Below are 20,670 nucleotides of genomic sequence, written 5' to 3'. Positions count from 1 at the left end.
GCTTTACAAGACCCACCATCCCTACCTGCTTGCATTGCTAATTTGTATGCCTGCCCTGGGGCTTGAACTTGGGGCCCTTGCACGGTCACACTTGGCTTTATCCACTCCAGGCTGTCGATTTACCACTTGAGCCATAGCTCCACCTCTGACTTTTTAGTGGTTAGTTGGAGATAACAAACTGATGGACTTTCCTGCCTGGGCCAGCTTTGATACTCAGCTCAGGGTAGCTAGGATTCCAGGCATGAACCACTGGCACTTGGCTGCTACTTGAATTCAGGGCCTTCAGCTCTCAGTGGGTTTTTTCCCCAGGGCTAGGGTTCTGACACATAAGCCACGACCACTCACATCACTGAGACGCGCCTACTGGAATAACACCAGCCCAGCCGGTCAGGGGAGCCTTGCCACCCAGACACACCAGCTTCCCAACACCCTGCTCAACCTGCTCACTGAAACCACATCTTGGCCCTGTCTTCTGATAGGTTCTGGATCCCCACTGCTCTTCTACTGGGTCTGGCAGGTAATAGGAACGGATGAAGCAGGCCAGGCACGAGGCACGTCAAAGCTTAGAAACACACAGAACTTTCTCAGCTACAGTGGCTTCTGAAGGGGGACGGGCGGGGCGGGCGCTCATTTCCGATGCGGGTGGGGTTCTGGCCATCCTCAGGAGGCGAGTCCGGGCCCTGGGCCGGCGCGGTCCTCGGTCCTGCTCAGCTTCAGGATGGAGAAGAGCTGCTCACAGACGAAGGTGCTGCCGAACATGGAGAGGACGCGGGCGCAGTGGGCGCGGAAGCGGGGGTAGCTGCTCCGCAGGTGCTTGCAGAACTGGGGCACGCCCAGTCGCTCGTACTGGGCCCGCAGCGCAGAGTTGCACTGCAGGTCGATCACCTCCATCTGCAGTTCCTCGGGCACGTGGTCTGCCGCAGCCGAGAAGGGTGAGCTGAACAGCCGCAGCTCGGACTCCTGCGCGTGGAAGGCGGCCAGGCGTGCCTGGAACTCTGCCTTGAGCCCCGCAATCCTGGGGATGTAGCCGAGGACGTCGCTGGCGCTGCGGGACACGGCCCTGAGCGTGGGGAAGTGGGCCAGGTTGTTTCGGGCCAGGTGCGTCTCCCAGAGGCCCAGCTTGGCCAGGAAGGCTCGAAACAGATCGAACATGCGGGTGACGAGCTGGGGATGGACCTGCAGCGCCAGGGCCAGCGAGTTGAGGTGAGTGGTCACGTCTACCAGGAAGGCCAAGTCCAGCACCCAGGCCTTGCAGCTTAGCTGGGGCAGCGGCCTCCCCCGGGAAGACAGGAAGGAGTCGATGTCCTCCAGCGACTCGAAGAAGCGTTGGAGCACCAGGCCTCGGCTGAGCCATTTGATGCCGGTGTGGTACCACAGGCTGCCGTACTGGCTGTCCAGCTCGTACAGCAGGGCTGTGAACTCGCCGCGGTTCAGGCCCCGGGAGCTGATCCAGTTCACCGAGTCCACCACCACCTCCATCACATGCTCCATGTCCAGGCTCTGGGCGCACAGGGTCTCAGGGCGGATGATGCAGCCCAGGGATTTCAGCTCTGAGCCCTTGCTGGCTGCAGCTGCCCTGGCGCACAGCCTGGGGACCAGACCGTGGCTGGAGTCTACCATGGCTGGGGAGCCAGTGGATGCCACGCTGACCAATTTGGCCCAGTCGATGTTGAACTTCCTCAGACTCTTCTCCACGCGGGTGAAGGTCTCGCTGGCAGATGTGGCGCCCGTCATGGGCACTGTATCCAGAAGTTCCTCGGACACCTCGAAGTCGGCGTCCACACCACGGATGAAGATGGCCAGCTGTGCCGTGTTGTTGATGTCTGTGATCTCATCGATGGCGAGGGAGTAGGCCATGAACGACCGGATCTTCTCACGCAGCCTGGCCCACAGACCCCCGGCTGAGTCCTCCCTCGGGGGCTCGGCCGAGGTGGGTTCTGGTGGGCCAGCATTGGGGAGTGCGATGGCGGGGGGGCCCAGGAGGTACTTGGTGAGCCCCGTCTTGAGCTCAAGCAGCTTGAGATCCCGTGCGTGCTCGGTGTAGCGGTCGTAGTGCTGGCTGTGGCTGGTGCGGTAGTGGCGCCGCAGGTTGTACTCCTTGGCCACAGACACACTCTGCTTACATATCAGGCACATGGGCGTGTTCTGCACCTCCACGAAGAAGTAGGCGCGCTCCCACTTCTCCTGGAACACACGGCCCTCCTGGTCGATCTTGCGTTTGCCCACTTGGAACGGAGACACAAGCAAGAAAGACTTCACTTTGCTCCTTTTCTTTTTATGTGTACCAGCCCTAGGGCTGAAATTCAAGGCCTGGGCACTATCCCTGAGCTTTTTTGCTTAAGGCTGGTGTTCTACCACTTGAGCCATACCACCACTTCTGGCTTTTGGGGGGATCATTGGAGATAAGAGTCTCCTGGAAAACCAGGCGCTGGTAGCTCCCGCCTGTCATCCCAGCTACTCAGCGGGCTGAGATCTGAGGACTGAAGTTCAACAATCCAGCCCAGACAGAAAAGTCTGTGAGACTCTTATCTCCAATTAACCACCAGAAAGCAGGCAGTGGTGCTGTGACTCAAAGTGGTAGAGTGCTAGCCTTGAGCAAAAGAGCTCAGGGACAGCGCCCAGTCCCTGAGTTCAAGCCCCACAACTGACAAAAAAAAAGAAAGAAAGAAACACAGGCAGGATTGGGGGTTAGCTCACTGGTAAAATGCATGCCTGGTATGTGTGTATGTCTGGAGTTCCATCCCCAGGATGGAAACAAATGTTAACACAGCATCTAACAGATGACACGATTTGTACAGACTCCTGGCTGGTGGGGCTGGGGGAGGGAGGGTGGGAGCCTGGGTCTGAAGCCTGGCACCCCGCACCCAGAACTCACCATTGCTCAGCTCCAGTCCAGGCAGCGGCCTGCAGAGAAGGAGACATGGTGAGTGCATGGCACGGTCCCCTCCTGTCCCTGGGCTCTGCCTGGCTTCTTGTTGGTGCCATGCCAGGCACGGAAGAGCTGGAACCAGGCTGGCTGGGCTGTCAGAAGGAACAGGCATGTTCCCCAAGACAAACGCTGTGTGATACAGGGCAGAGGGCCTTGGGGACTTGGGCCTGGGCAGCCCTGGTCTGCCAGGGCAGCATCTGGAGCCTGATGAGCTCACTCCACTTCATAATGATGGAGAGAGCCGGGCCCCTCACCCACCTGATGACCGTGAACTTGATGAACTCTGCAGCTTCCAGGATCCGCCTCATGGAGCTAATCTCCAGGTACCCAGGGGCTTTGAATACCACACCCGGGGGCATGCCATCAATCACCACACAGCCGGGGTTGAAGGTGATCTTCCTGTAAGGAACCTTCACGGGGAAATCCACGCCTATTGCCTCACCTGCCACGCAAAAGGCAAAGATGCTTCACATGGGGGCTCTGTGTTCTCCATGGCACTCTACGTTTAAAGTACAGTTTTACAAGACATCCTCATCAAGTGAAAACCAGCAATGGCCACTCACTCCTGTAATCCCAGCTAGACCGGAGGCGGTAGTAGAAGGGTCTATGATTGAAGCCAGCAAAAAATTTAGTGAGCCAGCAGCAAGAGATGGAGGGCATAAGGAGGATCAAACATATTACACAGGTACATATGAGGAGAGCATAAAGGCAATCTCCAAATATTTAATATTTTGTGCCAGTCCTAGGGCTTGAACTCAAAACCTTGTACTTTTGCCAGTTTTTTTTTTTTTAAAGTGGTGCTCTACCACTTGGGTCACATCTCTGCTTCTGGCTTTAATTGGAAGTAAGAGTCTCAGAGACTTTCCTGCCCAGTCTGGCTTTGAACTGTGATCCTTAGATCTCAGCTTCCCAACTAGCCAGGATTACACGTGTGAGCCTCAGGCACTTGGTTGATTTTTACTGACTTTGAAGTTGGTGTGAGTGGTAGATCAGTTTCTCTACCTATTAAACAGGAATTATATTGGTACCTACCTGAATGATTTGAGGACTGTACATGCCAAGTACTAAATTATACTCATCCATGCTAAGAACTGAGCAAATCAAAGGCAGCTATTAAAATACACACTACCTTTAAAGACAGCTCCCCCACACACAGATCAACTTCCTGTAAGATACTCTTTTCCAAAGAAGTATTTCAAGTATATAATTCTTGGATACATAAATTTAAAAATGTACCAAATTTCCGACTGAAGAGGTGGTTAACCTGTTCTCGCAGTTGCTTGATCTTCTCCATGCTTGTTAACTTTTTCTTCTCACTGTCTAAAAAGAATGACATAACCAAAAAGGGTTGCTACTTTATTTTTCCACTGGGAAAGATGCTGGTGGGTCCCAGTTAGCACTTACCTGCTTTATTCAGGTCACTTCTGGCATTAAGTGAGCATTTTGGACATTTGCAAATGGACACCATCATGGATGGTGAGAGAACTTCCCCAGTGACAGACCCACCCTCTGGGGAACATTTTCAATACTGGGCAACACCAACACTCCTCAGAATTACTGTAGAAATCTTATCCAGTGCAATACGACAAGAAAAAGGAATGAGAAACCAGGGCTAGAAGGGAATATTCTAAGCCAGGTGCCAGCGGCTCATGCCACTCAGCTACTCAGGAGGCTGAGATCTGAGGATCATAGTTCAAAGCCAGCCCAGGCAAGAAAGTCCTTGAGACTCCTATCTCCAATAAACCACCAGAAAACTGGAAGTGGTACTGTAGCTCAAATGGTAGAGCATTTGCCTTGAGCTAAAGAGCACAGGGACAGTGTCCAAGCCCAGGGTTCAAGCCCCATGACTGACAAAAAAAAAAAAAAAAAAAAAAAAGGAAGGAATATTCTGCAATGCTTTAAATTTGTGAGTAACAACTATCTAAAATTCCAGAGATATAAACAACAAACAATCCTAGCGACTCAGGAGGTTGGGATCTGAGAATCACAGTTCAAAACCAGCCTGGGCAGGAAGGTCTATGAGAGTCCGATCTCCAGTTAATCATCAAAAAGTCAGAAGTGGAGCAGTGGCAGAGAACTAGCCTTAAATGAAAGAGTTGAGGGACAGCACCCAGGCCCTGAATTCAAGTCCCAGTACTGGCACAAAACGAAACAAAACACCACACACACACTCACCCACACCCAAAATGTGTGCTATGAATAACATGCTGGGTATGTGGTAACTTACAGTATATTTTATAATCTTGAAATATTCCTTAGTATTCAAGTTGAATGATGCAAAACACAAAAAAAAAATTCTAAGAGAATAATTCATGTCACAGAATTGTTACGACAGGGGCTGGGAAGGTGGCTCAGTGGTAGAGTGCTTGCCTTGCATGCATGCATGAGGCAGGCCCTGGGTTCGATTCCTCAGCACCACATAAGCAGAAAAAGCTGGAAGTAGTGCTGTGGCTCAAGTGCTAGAGTGTTAGCCTTGAGCTGAAGAGCTGAGGGACAGCACCCAGGCCCCACGACTGGCAAAAAAAAAAAAAAAAAAAAAGAAAAGAAAAAAAGTAATGGTTATGACAGAACTAGACACGATATAAATTAGATCAAATCAAACGAACATCCCTACCCGGAACTGTCACCTGCACGATCTTAAGGTCTTCCATACTTGCTGCAGAAGCTGTGATACTGGACGAATTTGTGTGTCCTTAAAACAGAAAGTTCAGTTCAGAATGTAGGGGGAATAAGGCCAATTCTCCACAAAGATTTGAAGTGGCATGGCTACCATCTAGGGCTAGGGTCCTTCTCTCTACTAGTTAAAGAATTAACCGGCAGGAAAGGGTTAAGGTAAGGAGTAAGTTTGCTTGAAAATAAATGCCTTAAAAGAAAGCAGCAGAAACTCTCCATGTAAAGGGGTCTAAAGAGGATCTAATCCGGTCCTCTGGGGTAGGTTTTAGAGCATGGGCTCCTCCCATACCTCCTCCCCAGGGCTGTGTGCTGATTGGTTGACAGCTGGTGCACAGACCACCCAGGCTCTTTTCATTGGTTGAATGGGAACCCAGGTCATTATGTAAAGTGTTTGAGCAGGAACCCTGAGCATTATGGGAAGTCATGTTTGAGTAGGGACCGAGGGCATTATGGGAAGAAGTATTTGAGCAGGAAGCATTGGAGCAGGAGCCCAAGGCGCTATGGGAAGAAACACATGATGGGATGTTACCAACTATGTTGTGTTAGATCTCCCTCTTTTTTTTTTCTAAATCACCTTCTACTTATCAGTCTTCCATTTCCTCTGTTTCTCTCTCTTCTCTCTCTTTCAAGTGAAGCTGCCCCCCTCCCCCCAGCTGTTCAGGAAGCAACGTGACTGTGATGAGGAAACTGGCCACCAACCTTCCATTTTCACGTGGGCGTGGGGGGCCTCGCTGGCCGCAGAGGAGCTCAGTGGTGCAGACTCTTGGAAAGAAACCATCTCAAATGACATCTACAATGCGCCCTCCTGAGTCCCGCAGGTGGCCCTCCACCCTGCAGGGAGCTGGTCCCCACTCTGATTGCATGCGAGGTGAACAGGGGCGTAGCTTCTACTGAGACAGCAGATGACCCTGAGGACTTTTTTGGAAGGCTAAAAGGAGACAGAGCCCTTCAGATCCCATTGTAATCAGCTCCCACCTTCTAGAAGGGCTGTGAGCATCACATGCTCACAATGCATTCTGTTGTCATTAGGAATACTATGAGAAAAAGATGGCAGAGGCTATGGCTCACACCTGTAATTCCAGCTCCTCAGGAGGTGAGATCTGAGATCACAGTTCAAAGCAAGACTGGACAGAAAAGTCCGTGAGATTCTTATCTATCTCCAATTAAGCCACAGTACCAGCAGCACCCACCAAACAAAACAAATAAGCAAACGGCAACAAACATCCTGCAAGCTTCCAAAAGCAGAGAGCAAGGGAGGGGGAGAGCATGAACCTGCTTCTCATATTTCTAACCTCTCATGGTCACATCCATTTCCATGGCTTCGTTGCTCGTGGACTCGTGGCTTCCTGAAAGGAAAATGTAAGCAATGTAAGGACGAAGGGAGAAACATAAATTAGAAAAAGGTGATTTAACAACACATACAACTCAAGGCCCACAGGAATGCTGAACTACTTCTACTACTTGGAGTAGAATGTTGGAATGCAGGTAAGCAAACTGCTTTTATTATTTGTGTGTGCATCAGTTCTGGGGCTTGAACTCAGAGCCTAGATTCTATCCCATGGCTTTTTTGCTTTTCTTGTAACCAGGCAACTGAAGGTTGGTCAATCACAGCAGTCAAGATTCAGCTGATCACAAATTGCCCACTGATCAGACCATGTGCATAGAAGGCAGGCAAATGCCCATTGCAGCCAATCAGATTGGGTTTGGCTGACAGTTCCATTCATTGGGAATGTAACCTGCCCGTGTGGGTGTGGGTAAGTGGGGGTGGCTGTTGGTGTGTGCAGGGGTGGGCGGCATGAAACTCAGGAGCATCTTTCTCATGGAGTTCTTTATGGGTTTGAGCCTTTTTGCTGCTGTAGTGAACTGTGATAGTTAAGCGGTCTCAGGAGAAAATTAAACTGTGTAAATATTGTGTTCTAAATTTAGCATACGTTGATGATTCCTGCTTTACTCAGTATTTTATTCTAACGAATAAATAAAAGGTGCTTTTCCCACTGCAGCTGCTTTCCACTATGCAATAAGTGGCTGTTTCAATCTAGATTCTACCAAAACTTACACATGGGGGTCAGAGTGGCAGATGGCTGTACACAGCATGCCCAAGGCTTTGGGCTGGGGTCTCCAGCACCCCAAGAGAAGCTGACAAGTGCCCTCACAGCACACATGGTCATGCCACTCAAGTATCTTTTTTTTTTTCTGGTCGGTTGTGGGGCCTGAACTCTGGGCCTGAGCGCTGTCCCTCAGCTCTTCAGCTGAAGGCTAGCGCTCTACCACTTGAGCATCACCCCACTTCTGGCTTTTTCTGCTTATGTGGTTCTGAGGAATCGAACCCAGGGCCTCATGCATGCAAGGCAAGCACTCTACCATTGAGCCACCTTCCCAGCACCTCAAGTCTCTTTCATCGTTTTTGGAGACTGAACTGGGCCTCGCTCTCCTGTTACCACGTGAGCCAAGTAACAAGCCAGCAAGATGTCACATGATGAGCCTCTTTGGCTTTTGTCTTCTTTGACCTGAACTTGCTGTTTTTGCCTGTTTCGCAAGTTCTGGTGTTTACAGAATTTGTGGAGGTTATTCATGGCCTCCAATATTTCCTGCAAATTGCTGGCTACATCAAGAGGCTTGATCAGACTGTTTGGGGTGGGGTGGTGGTGAGCATCCTGTCCAAAGGTGGAATATTTTTTTGCCCACCTCCAGCAGGAATCTGTGATTATGTCTGATCCAACCTTCTTATTTTTTTGTGCCAGTCCTGGGGCTGGAACTCAGGGCCTGGGTGTTGTCTCTGAGCCTCTTTGTACTCAAGGCTAGTGCTCTAGTACTTGAGCCACAGCACCATTTCTGGCTTTTTCAAAATAGTTTATTGGAGATAAGAGTCTCATGGACTTTTCTGACCAGGCTGGCTTTGAACTGTGATCCTCAGATCTCAGCCTCCTGAGTAGCTAGCATGTCAGGTGTAAGTGGTCAGCGCCTGGCTTTATTGTTCTGTTTCTCTATGTTTGAATATTTCTCTTTGCCATTGATTTGTACTTTTCTTCCATTGTTGTCTGATAAAACATGTGGTTGTTTCTATTTGTAAAGATTTGTTTTATGTCCTAAATACAATCCATTTTGGAGACAATTCCCTGGGCTAAGGATGCTATAGAAGTATTGTGTAGATGTCTGTTAAATGGATCTGCTTCGAGTGTCATTTAATTTGGACGTTGATTTGATCTTTGGGGTGTGGCTAACCTGTCCATGGTGAGAGGGAGGTGTTGAAGTTGCCCGCTGTTACTATCTGTGGGTCTCTCTGTGTCCTGTAGTCTCTCTATGTCCAAGTTGGCGATGTGTACCTTTGTACTGTTACACACAGCTTCTCAGGGGATTGCTTCCTTTATATAGTGTGTCTTTCTTCATCTCTTCTAATTTTTGTTTTTCAATGCTGGCCCTGGGGCTTGAACTCAGGGCCTAGGTGCTGTCCCTGAGCTTTTGTGCTCAAAGCTAGCACTCTATCACTTGAGCCATAGCTCCACTGCCAGCTTTTGCTGGTTCATTGGAAAGAAGACCTTCCTATACCAATAGGTTTCTGAACTGTGATCCTTAGATAGCAGCCTCCTGAGTAGCTGGGATTACAGGTGTGAGCCACTGGTGCCAAGTTAGGATCTAATTTTATTCCTTATTTTTGTGCTTGTAGGGACTGAATTCAGGGCTTCCCATATGCCAGGCCAAAGCCCAGTCCATGGCTGAATGGAGAATTGAGATCGTTAATCTCCAGAATTATTACTGAATGTTATACACTAATTCTTGTCATTCTGTTGTTTTTGTGATTTTTTTTTGTTTGTTTCTATCCTAATCCTCCATGTATCTGATCTTTAGTGCTTGCTCTCTGTATTATCCTGGTTGTATGTGCCTTCCTCTTCTGTGCACAGGATTCCTTTAAGTACGTTCTGCAATGCTGGCTCAGTGGCCACAAATTCCTGTGGCTTGTGTTTATAATGAAATGTCTTTTTCTTCTTCAACTAGGAGGGAGCTGTGCTGGACCCAGCGATGCTCCTAGGAGTTCTCTCTTCATGGGCAGGAGGTGTGGCTCATCTGGCTGCATGCAAACGCCAGGGCCACCAATAAAAATGAGCACACCAACTAAACACTAAGACAATAATGATGACTTGAGTGGGGAATGGGAAAATAAGAACAGAGGAATACAGCCGGGTGCTGGTGGCTCACGCCTGTAATCCTAGCTACTCAGGAGGCTGAGATCTGAGGATTGTGGCTCAAAGCCAGCCCGGGCAGGAAAGTCCGTGAAACTCTTACGTCCAACGAACCACCAGAAAACCAGAAGTGGTGCTGTGGCTCAAGTGGTAGAGCGCTCACTTTAAGCTGAAGAGCTGAGGGACAGCTCTCAGGCCCAGAGTTCAAGCCCCACGACTGACAAAAAAAAAAAAAAAGAACAGAGGAATAGAAAAGTGATCTAAAGACAGAATGAAACTGGGGGGGGGGGGGGGAATGAAAGGGAGGAAGAAGATGGGGAGTTAAATGTTAAAATCCTTTGCATCAAGGCCAGCACTGTTTTCCAAGTCTCCACCTTCCTTCCTTCCTTCCTTCCTTCCTTCCTTCCTTCCTTCCTTCCTTCCTTCCTTCCTTCCTTCCTTCCTTCCTTCTTTCCTCCTTCCTCCCTCCCTCCTTCCCTCCCTTCCTCTGTCCCTCGGGCTTGAACTCAGGGCTTGGGTGCTGTCCCTGAGCCTTTTTGCCCAGGTGTATTACTGCTTGAGCCACAGTACCACTTCCAGGTTTTTGCTGGTTAATTGGAGATAAGAGTCTCACGGACTTTCCTGCCTGGGCTGACTTCAAACCATGATCCTCATATCTCAGCCTCCTGAGTAGGTGAGATTATAGATGTGAGCCACCAGCCTCTGGCTGCATCTCTCTTTCCTCTCTGCCTCTTTCCTTGGCTCAGCCTGAACCACATGCTGAAGCTCTTGCTCTCCACATTCCAGATGCCCTCGACTCTCTTTTTTTTTTTTCCGGTTGTGGGGCTTGAACTCAGGGCTTGGGCACTGTCCCTGCGCTTCTTTGTGCTGAAGGCTGGTAATCTACCACTTGAGCCACAGCATCACTTCTGGTTTTCTGGCAGTTAATTGGAGATAAGAGTCTCATGGGTTTTCCTGCGTGGGCTGGCTTTGAACTGTGATTCTCAGATCTCAGCCTCCTGAGTAGCTAGGATTACAGGCGTGAGCTGCTGGTGCCATACTCTTACTTTTTGGTGGCACTTGTTCACTCTGCCATGGCGTGTGCATCCTTGTGGCCATGGGCAGAGACTGGGCACTGGAGTGACTGCAGTCTGTCCTGTTTTCCAGTCCTAACTGCCCATGTGTGTGTGGCCTGCCCACCCTGTCATGGCCCTCCTACACCAACTGTGGGAGAGCCTCGATCGGGGTGGCATGGGCCTCTGCTCTACCGCTTCCTGCTCCCCTCGGTGGTCTTGGTGCCAGGGGATGGGCTGGCCTGGCCTGGCCGAAGTGTGCTTCGTGACTGCTCCTGCACATGCGCGGGGCCAGGCTATGCCACCTGTGGGCTTGGGGGGGGGGCAGGGTCAGCATGCATGGGGGGGGGCCGTCACCTCCTGTCATTTGAAACATGGAGAAGGAAAGTGCTGGAGGCAACATTACCTTGCACACCACCCTCATCATCCTCAGGATCCTCTGACTCTCTCTTGACAGACACGGCCTCATTTCTCGGCGACACACTTGTGTGTGACACACCTGTGTGACAAACAGTACAGTCAGAGTCACCCATGTCTTTTGGTCCCACTTGTGTGGATAGTGACCCTGTGCTCTGCCAGTGGCTGCCTGCGTGGGACCAGCGTAAACGGGACACTGTGTGTGGCTGGTGACCCACTTGTGACCAGAATGCTTCTCTGGAAAGCAGCTGCCAAGTAACAGAACACCAGTGGGAGCCAGGACGGGTGGCTCACGCCTGTAACCCCAGCTACTCAGGGGACTGACATCTGAAGATCTAGGCTTGATGGGCTGGGAAGGTGGCTCAGTGGTAGAGCGCTTGCCTTGCGTGCCTGAGGCCCTGGGTTCGATTCCTCAGCACCACATAAGCAAAAAGAAAAAAGCCAGAAGTGGCGCTGTGGCTCAAGTGGTAGAGCGCTAGCCTTGAGCTGAAGAGCTGAGGGACAGCGCTCAGGTCCAGAGTTCAGGCTCCATGACCAGATTTCCCCCCCACCCAAAAAAAAAAAAGATCTAGGCTTGAAGTCAGCCTCCAACAGGGAAGTCCAAGAGACTCTTATCTCCAATGAATCACCAAAAGCTGAATGTGGAGCTGTGGCTCAAGTGGTAGAGTACCAGCTTTGAGCAAAAAAGCTCAGGTATGGTACCCAGGCACTGAGTTCAAGCCTCAGCACCAACAGAAAAAAAAAAAAAAAAAAAGAACACAACCACTTGATAGACTGCTAAATACTCGATTCTAGAAGTGTCCATGCACCTACCAGAATCCTCCTCGGGTTCAGTTTTCACATCAATGGGACCACAGCTGCAAGAAGCAAGGGAACTCTGTTCAGACAGGCAGTAAAAGCCAGGCCCCAGGCCCTTTGCACATGCAGAGTTCCCAGGTCCCCACTCCATTTCATCAACCTCATGCAAAACCACCTCAACTATAACCAGGAAGTTCTTAATGATCGGCTACAAAATTAAACATGGTGGTAGTATTCAACTCAGATTCCTTGGATTCCTCCCAATGAAAGCTACGCACAGTAAGGAGGAACCCGTCCACTCTCTTTTATACTGTGTCTATCCCTCCCCTCCTCCCCCAGTATTGGGGCGTGAACTCAGGATCTCACACTCATTCAACTTTCTTGCATGGCTGGTGCTTTACCATTTGAGCCATACTTCCAGTCCTATTTTTTGGTAGTTAACTGGAGCTGAAGTCTCACAAATTTTCTTGCCTGGGCTGGCCTTGCACCTTGATCCTCGCATCTCAGCCTCCTGAGTAGTAAGGATGACTGGTGTGAGCTACAGCCCCAGGCTGTTTCTGAGAATGTTACATAGCACGGGCTGGCCTGGAACTTGTGACCCTCCTGCCTCAGTCATCTCAGGACTGGAATTACAAGCATGTGCCACGACTCCTGGTTGTGCTTTTTTTTTTTTTAAGTCAGTCATGGGCTTGAACTCTTGGTCTGGGCGCTGTCCCTCAGCTCTTCAGCTTAAAGCGAGTGCTCTACCACTTGAGCCACAGTGCCACTTCCGGTTTTCTGGTGTTTAACTGGAGATAGGAGTCTCACGGACTTTCCTGACAGGGTTGGCTTTGAACTATGATCCTCAGATCTCAGCTCCTGAGTAGCTAGGATGACAGGCGTGAGCCACCGGCACCCAGCCGCTACTCTGTTCTTTACCTCTCATTTGGTGGCAGGGTCGATCGCTCAGCCTCCATGGGCATCCCACAGCCATCTGTTTAGGAATAAAGACACACTGGTCTCCATGAGCACCTTCAGATATGGCCGCTGGCCAGGCATGTGGAAGGAAAGGAAACACAGGGGCAATGGGACTTCTGCTCAGGCCCACGGGCTGGGAGCAAGGGCAGCGAGCCCACCGCAGCTGACACTATGGAAGTGCTGTGGCGGGGCAGGTGCTGATGAGGCTCCATGTGTGGATGTGGTCCCTGTATGCATGTGTGCAGGGGTGCCTCTGTGTGCAGATGTGGCCTAGGTGTGGCTGTGGTCCTGTGGTGGACCCGTGTGTAGGTGTGAGCCCTGTGTGTGGATGTGGGCTGTGTGTGGGTGCAGGCGTGGGCTCTCTGTGCGGTGAGGATGCCAGCAATGGGGTGGCTGGCTGCAGGACCCTGCTGAGCCCCCGCTTCTGCTGCCCCAGAATGGGGTGAGGGGGGGAAGTGTTGTCTGCCCACGAGCTCCAAATGACACTCCTCCCCAGCCAGCTCTGAACAGCAGCCATTTCTACTGTGTTTGTTCACCAGATGTGTGGTCTGGAGGTGACGCTGTTCTATGCCAGCCGTGAGGCCCCACGGGGCATGGACTCACACGTGCCCCGGACACATAAGGTCCATGGGACATGCAAAGTGCTTGGAGCTGAGCCCGGCACCACACCAGCTCACACCCATGGCTCATCCTCACTACTTATGGTTCATGGTGGCAGTCACAGGCTCAGGCCACTCACAAAGGCCACACGCCACCCCCTGTACCCGGCCTTGAGGGTCAGGTTCCGCCCGCCCCTCTCTCCCCAGCCAGGCTTGGCCAACACCCCATGGGCGGGTGACACCTTTCCCTGGGCCTGCGCTCCAGCGTGGGCTCCTGTTAGGTGTCCACACTGGGAAGAAGTGGTCACTCACCCAGCAGCCCCTTGGCTCCATGGACAGGTCTGCAGGAAGAACGACACACAGGAGAAATGTGGACAGTCAGCACTGTGGGCAGCGCTGGGGCCTGCTGCTTGCTTCAGGGCTCTACCACCCAAACCACACCCTCAGCTCTTTCTTCTTCTGTCGTTTTCCTGGGTCAGCCTCAGACTACGACTACTCTACCTCCACCTCCCTAGTAGCTAGGACTACAAGCATGCACCACTAGATCTGGCTGAACTTTTCAAGTAACAGGCAGTAATAAGCTGATCACATTTAAGCTCCCAGCTGCAGGCGCTCTACCAACGTAACATGCTTCCAGCTCATTTTGTTACTGGTTGTTTTAGAGATGGGATTTCATTGCTACTCAGTTGTTTGGGCTGCGAATCTCCTATGTTTCTTTTCCTGTTGGAGCTGAGTGACAGGGGCATGCCACCACGAGCAGCTCATTCCAGTGGAGTCTCGCAGGCTTGTTCCGCCTGGGCTGGCCTGAAATTGTAATCCTCTGGATCTCAGACTCCCAAGTAGCTAGGATGACAGGCACGAGCTGCCACGTCCAGCCCCAGCTTTCCTTCATACAGACCACTAGGATGGCCTCGAACACGTCACCTGCTGACGACGAAAGAGATTCTTTCCTTGTTCGCCAAAATCCACTTCAGGGTGGCAAGGTCGTAGTTCTCGGGACGCTGGAAGGCCAGTCCTTCTGGCAGCCCGTACACCCCCACAGCTGCCTGGCCACATAGCATCTGCTCGTAGGGCACGGATACCGGGGCCACAGTCCCCAGGGCTTTTCCTGGAACAGTGTGCGCAGACACCAGCTTCGCTTAACATCCACCACAAAGGCACACCACAAATGCAGACATGGTGTTGGGCTTTGAAGGGACATTCAATCACTCTCCCCATCTACAGATTAAAGTAATCCCAGCTGGTGGCTGATGCCTATAATCCCAGCTACTCCGGAGGCTGAGCTCTGAGAACTTTAGTTCAAAACCAGCCTAGACAGACAAATGTATGAAACTCTTAAACTCTTATCTCTGATCAACCAGCAAAATGCCAGAAGTGGAGGTGTGGCTCAAGTGGTAGAACACCAGTTTTGGATGAAAAAAGGTGAACAAGAGGTGCAAAGCCCTGAGTTCAAGCTCCAGTACTGACAAACAAAACAAAACAAAATAAAAACCAACCACCCTTGGTCCTCCAGATCTGCCTCCTGAGTAGCAAGGATTACAGGCATGAGCACGGGTACCTGGCTATAAATGCCTACCTTACTACATGAGGAAGGGGTAGGGTGGGAGAGGGCTGAGAGGCAACAGAATCTATGTGGGAAGTCTTTCACTGCAGTCCTGGCCTCTGTGTGAGGCTCTCGGAGGTGGGATCAAGGACAAGTCTGACAGATGTGGGGTTTGGATGGATGGGAGATGACTGAGCTGTGTTCTGGGTGACACAGCCAGGTCGCCAAGCACTAGGCTGTGCAAGACACGAGCCTGGGTTTGAAGTCACACTTGCACACCCATCTGCATCCAGCTGTGCCCTTGGCTTGCTTATTCATGGCTGATGCTTTACCGCGAGTCATGCCTCCAGTTCAGCATTCTGCTGATCAACTCAAGAGAGTCTTCTGGACTTTCCTGCCCAGGCTGGCTCTGAGTCATGATCCTCCAGATCTCAGCTTCCCAAGTAGCTAGGAAGGAGGACGGGGCGAGCCCCCTGCATCCCTGCTCCAGGTTCTCTTGCCCCAGTCCCTGTTCTTTGGGGACCATCTAGAGACTCATGTACAACAGGTACTGACCATAACATGAGCAGAAGTAGGCGTCCACCGCTCTCCTGAGCACCTCGGCCTCCCCACAGTGCACCTGTGGCTTGATTGCAGGGCTTGGAGGCTTCTCTTTGCTCCACCGTTCCTCACAGCCTGAAAACAGGGGTGAGGGGGGGGGTTAGAATCTGCTCATTCTATTGTCCCCTGGGATCTGAAGCAAGAGGAAGAAACAAAACAGAGATTAAAAAAAATTTTTTTCTTGTTGGTCATGGTGCTTGAACTCTGGTCCTGGGCACTGTCCCTGAGCTCTTCAGCTCAAGGCAAGTACTCTACCACTTGAGCCACAGTGCCACTTCCAGTTTTCTGGTGGTCAATTGGAGGTAAGTATCTCATGGACTTTCCTGCCCAGGCTGGCTTTGAACCGCAATCCTTAGATCTTAGCTTCCTTGGTAGCTAGGATTATAGGTGTGAACCATCGGTTCCCGGCTCCGAGCTTTTTTTTTTTGCCAGTCTTGGGGTTTGAACTCAGGGCTTGCGCTCTGTCCTGAGCCTCTTTGTGCTCAAGGTTAGTGTTCTACCACTAGTGGTACCACAGCACTACTTCTGGCCTTTTCTGTTTATGTGGTACTGAGAAATCAAACCCAGGGCTTCAAGCATTCTAGGCAAGCACTTTATCACTAAACCACCTTCCCAGCCCCTCTCTGACCTCTTTTGTTAAAGGCTAGCACTCTATCACTTTGAGCCACAGTGCCACTTCCAGTTTTCTAGTGGTTAATTAGAGATGAGTCTCAACTTTCCTGACAGGGCTGGCTTTGAACTCGGATCTTCACATCTCGGTCTCCTGAGTAGATTAGACCACAGGTGTAAGGCAGTGGTTCCTGGCCAGAATATCTTTTTACTTGGCACACAAGGACTGTATCTGGATTTCATTAGGACATTTGCATATCAATTCCTTGTCATTAAGAAGAAAGACAGCTGGGAATGTGGCTCAGTGGTAGAGTGCTTGCCTAGCATGCATGAAGCCCTGGGTTCGATTCCTTAGTACCACATAAGCAGAAAAAGCTGGAAGTGGTGCTGTGGCTCAAGTGGTAAAGTGTTAGCTTAGAGCAAAGGAAGCTCAGGGACAGTGCCCAGGCCCTGAGTTCAAGCCCAGGACTGGAAAAAAAGAAAAAAGAGTGGGGTGTTTGCAAATGTGCTGCTTATCCCTGAAATTAATCTGTCCACCCTAGCTACTTAGGAGGCTGAGATCTGGAAGACAGGTTCAAAGACAGCTCAGGCAGGAAAATCCAGGAGACTATCTCTGATTGATCAGCAAAATGCTGGACTGGAAAGCAAGGCACAAATGGTAGGGCACCAGCTGTGAGCAATCAAGCCAAGAGAGTCAAGGCCCTGAGTTTGAGCCCTGATGCCAGCAGTAAAATGAAAATGAAACAACCCTGGACATGCAGGGCCCTGGTGGCAGGCACGTCTTTCCACACATTTGGAAATCTGTAGCAGAAGATGGCTTGAGCCCAGGAGTTCTAGACCTGCCTGGGCAACACAGGCCCTATCCAATGACACTTTAGTCTACAGTCTTTGAATTTATCCTACAAAACTCAAGTGTACTGGGGTGGAGGCCGAGCACAGGGTGCGGCTGTGGACAGCCGGGTATGAGGCGGCTGTCCACCATGACGATGCTGGCGTGGGGGAACGTGGGGAACGTGAGTGTGCGTGGAGAACGTGGGCACAAAGGTCTGCGGGCTTCACGACTCAGGGTGAGGATGAAGCCAGCACGTACAGTAGGCTGAGAAGTCCTTCTGCAAGTCCTTCCTGGCATTGACGAAGGCGCGTCCCCTCTCTGTCCCAACTACGAACACATCGGTCTCATATATGGCCATGCAGGCCACTTCCGCCTTGGACTTGGCCAGCTCCTTACACTGCAAGCAGACAGACAAAAGTGGCAGAGAAACTATCAAAAATGCTTTTGGTGGGGCTGGGAAGGTGGCTCAGTGGTAGAGTGCTTGCCTTGCATGCACCACATAAGCAGAAAAGGCTGAGGTGGCGCTGTGGCTCAAGAGGTAGAGCCCTAGCCTTGAGCTGAAGAGCTGAGGAACAGTGCCCAGACCTAGAGTTCAGGCCCCATGACTGGCAAAAAAAAAAAAAAGCCTTTTGCAGACATTATGGCAAACTGTACAGCCCCACAGCCTCATCTACATGTGGATGCACTCTCCTCTTTTTTTTTTCGGGGGGGGGGGGAGGGAAGGGGAGCAGTCATGGGGCTTGAACTCTGGGCCTGGATGCTGTTTCTGACCTCTTCAGCTCAAGGCTAGCACTCTACCACTTGAGCCACAGCGCCACTTCCAGTTTTCTGGTGGTTTATTGGAGATAAGAGTCTCACCAACTTTCCTGTTTGGGCTGGCTTTGAACTGCTACCCTCAGATCTCAGCCTCTTTAGTAGCTAGGATTACAGGCATGAACCACCAGCACCTGGCCTGGTGGTTTATGGAGATAAGAATCTCATGGACTTTCCTGCCTGGGCTGGCTTTGAACTGCTATCCTCAGATCTCAGCCTCCTGAGTAGCTAGGATTACAGGCGTGAGCCACTGGTACCCAGCTTGTACTCTCCTTTTGCAGCCTCGTCTTCATCTTTATCAGGGACCCAGGTAGAGTGGGAGACAATGTTCCACTACAGTGTGACAGCCTCCATCTCAACAATCATTTCTTGGAGGATTTGAACTCAGAGCCCCCACCTGCTAGGCAGGTGCTAGGCCATTTAAGCCATGCCCCTACCACTTAAGCCTCTGCTTTTGCCATTTTGTTTGTATTTTTGTGAGACAGAGGTTTTGTTTCCTTGCTCAGATTATGCTTGAACTTGAAATACTCCTGCCTCATTCTCCTAAGTGCTGGGATTACAACTGTATGCTATCACACTCAGCCTAACAGACACCTGGACTTGCCCCTCCCCCACGGGAGAAGAGCCCCCAGGGCAGATGCCACCTCACCATAGATTCCAGTGCAGACACAAGAAACGTCACCACCATCCGACTTTCTGACAACTCCTCATCTTCAACGGGCAGTGAGGACATCGCTACCTGGGCCATGGTTCCTGGGCAAGAGGGGCAAGGAGGACGTGAGTAGCACAGCTCCAGGGGCCCTCTGACTGCACACTCACTGGGAGAGTGCTCACAGGTAAAACCTTCCCTTCCAGATGATGCTTTTCCTGTTTGGTGTTTGTTTGCAGTCCAGGGGATGGGCCGGCTCTACGCTGGGCTATGCTCCACCACTGAGCCCAGCCTTGAACTATTAAAAGAACTTCAGGATCTTACCTCAAAACTACTGAGTCAGGGAAGGGCCTGTGTCTCAAGTCTGTAATCCTACCTACCCGAAAGGCCAAAGTAGAAAAGGCCAAAGTAGAAAAGCTCTTGAGACCAAAGGAGAGCTGGAGGCATGGCTCAAGTGGCAGAGTGCCAACCTAGCAAGTGAGTGGGGATGCAGTGAGTGGCACTGCCATGGTGTCACACTGAACAGCTTTTTTACCAACAGTTCCAGCAAGAAAACTGGGCAAACAGAGGCAGCTGTATGGAGAAGCTAAACATGGTAAGGTGTGTGTGCATGTGTGCACATGTGCGTCCCTCCCAGGAAAACAAGAGCTTTTCTGCTCAAGGCTCGCGCTCTACCATTTGAGCCAGCTCCCCTTCCAGCTTTTTGCTGGTTAACTGGAAGTAAGTCTCAGGGGCTTTCCTGACCCAGCTGGGTTTGAACTGCCATCCTCCGGTGTCAGCCTTCTGAGTAGCTGGGATTCTACAGACGTGAACCCTGGCGCCGGGCCTTGAAGGCGTTCTAACCCCTTAGCTCGGGCGGGAGGGCAGCCCCCAGCGCTGCCAGCCTTTCCCCGTGACCTCTGCACCGGAGGCGTAGAGCCGCGCTCCAACCCCGCCCGGTCGGGCACGCCCACAAAACCCACACCGCGCGTGATGGAAGGAGGCGGAGCCAGAGAGCGGTTACCAGGCAACAGCGGCGGCCCCGCCTCCCCACCTAACCAATTAAACGCGCCACACGTACGCTGGGCGGAGCGTAAGCTCACGCTCACCGGTCTCGCAGAGCCCCGCCTCCTGAACTCGCTCAGCCAATCAGTATAGAGGAGGACGGGCGCGCGCTCGGTGGCCGCGCGGCAGGGCTTTCCGCCCCACCCCCACTGCTCCGGGCCTGCCCGTGGGAACGGGATTCGGGGGATGCGCGACGGCCGCAGGCCGCCTCCCCGGGTCTTCCGGAGGAGAGTCTCTGTGGCGAGCACCCGCTCGTAAAGGCGGCGGGGGTCGGTACCCACCTGAGGCGCTGGCCGGGGTCCGAGGCCTGGCCGGGGGCGGGAGGCGCGCGCGCGCACGGGGGCGGGGGCGCGCACGCCGCCCGCGCTCCTTCCTCCTGGACGTCTCTCGGCTGTTTTTTCTCCTCCACTCTCGCTTTTTGTGGGGCGTCCGCCGCTCCTGAGTGGGCGGCGCCGCTTCCGGTGCCCGCGCTCCGCTTGGCCAGACGCCGCCCCCCGGACGTGGGGTCGGGGCTCCGGTCCCGCGCCCCGAGGCTGCGTCGAGGGAGTGCGGCCCGCCCCGGGCAGCCCGAGGCCGCGGTCGCCGGCCCCGCGGGGGGGGGGGGGGGGGGGGGGGAGGCGCGGGCGCTGACGTCACCGCCCTCGCCTCGCGCCGCCCTCGCCCGGCCCAGCGGGCACCGCGGCCGGCGCGGGGCTGGCGCCTGCTTGCTTGCATCGCATGTTCTGCCTCTCCAGCCTCTCTCCGGACCCGACCGAGTTTTTGCTGGTTATTTTAGAGCTGGGTTCTGGGTCAGTTCCTGCTGGGGCGGCTTTGGAGCTGCAGCCTCCTGCGCGGCTGGGAGTACATTTTTAGGATAGAGGCCGGTGTATTGTGGCTCACGATTCTGAGTTTTGCGCAGATTCGTGGCCTGGGATACTTGGCGCATGCGCGCTGGAAGATGTCCTGAGTGTTGGCATTTCTCTCCCGGCAGAGGTGCG

The 20,670-nt window shown here is 52.3% G+C and overlaps 1 protein-coding gene across 2 annotated transcripts; it reads right to left on the bottom strand.

Annotated features, from left to right (window-relative positions):
• Positions 1 to 558: 558 nt before the first annotated feature.
• LOC122114841 (general transcription factor II-I repeat domain-containing protein 2B-like) lies at positions 559 to 20,023 on the bottom strand. 2 transcript variants are annotated; one of them, XM_042688099.1, is made up of 16 exons: positions 19,975 to 20,023; positions 18,650 to 18,753; positions 17,446 to 17,584; positions 15,702 to 15,821; positions 14,528 to 14,711; positions 13,916 to 13,944; positions 12,966 to 13,020; positions 12,063 to 12,106; positions 11,239 to 11,331; positions 6,895 to 6,948; positions 6,302 to 6,364; positions 5,544 to 5,621; positions 4,166 to 4,249; positions 3,188 to 3,371; positions 2,876 to 2,904; positions 559 to 2,225 (listed from the first exon to the last, which is right to left on the bottom strand). In XM_042688099.1, exons 2-16 carry the CDS (start codon positions 18,746 to 18,748, stop codon positions 661 to 663), a joined length of 2,820 nt encoding a protein of 939 aa, XP_042544033.1. In that variant the 5' UTR covers positions 18,749 to 18,753; positions 19,975 to 20,023; the 3' UTR covers positions 559 to 660. The 2 variants fall into 2 exon arrangements, with proteins under 2 accessions (XP_042544033.1, XP_042544034.1); XM_042688100.1 differs by lacking the exon at positions 6,302 to 6,364.
• Positions 20,024 to 20,670: the final 647 nt, after the last annotated feature.

Source organism: Dipodomys spectabilis, unplaced genomic scaffold (assembly GCF_019054845.1).
Source record: "Dipodomys spectabilis isolate Male_0828 unplaced genomic scaffold, ASM1905484v1 ptg000112l, whole genome shotgun sequence".
NCBI classification, from domain to species: domain Eukaryota; kingdom Metazoa; phylum Chordata; class Mammalia; order Rodentia; family Heteromyidae; genus Dipodomys; species Dipodomys spectabilis.
The sequence above is the reverse complement of the archived record's forward strand: the minus strand, read 5'-3'. Positions and strand labels throughout refer to the sequence as shown.

Bases quoted from the DNA above. Each gene is read 5' to 3' on its own strand.
- LOC122114841 (XM_042688099.1), bottom strand. From the start codon at position 18,748: ATGGCCCAGGTAGCGATGTCCTCACTGCCCGTTGAAGATGAGGAGTTG. The intron at 4,250-5,543 runs GTAGGGATGTTC...CATTCTTTTTAG, and splicing joins CGTGCAGGTGACAGTTCCGG to ACAGTGAGAAGAAAAAGTTA. The intron at 3,372-4,165 runs GTACATTTTTAA...TTTGCGTGGCAG, and splicing joins CCTCTTCAGTCGGAAATTTG to GTGAGGCAATAGGCGTGGAT.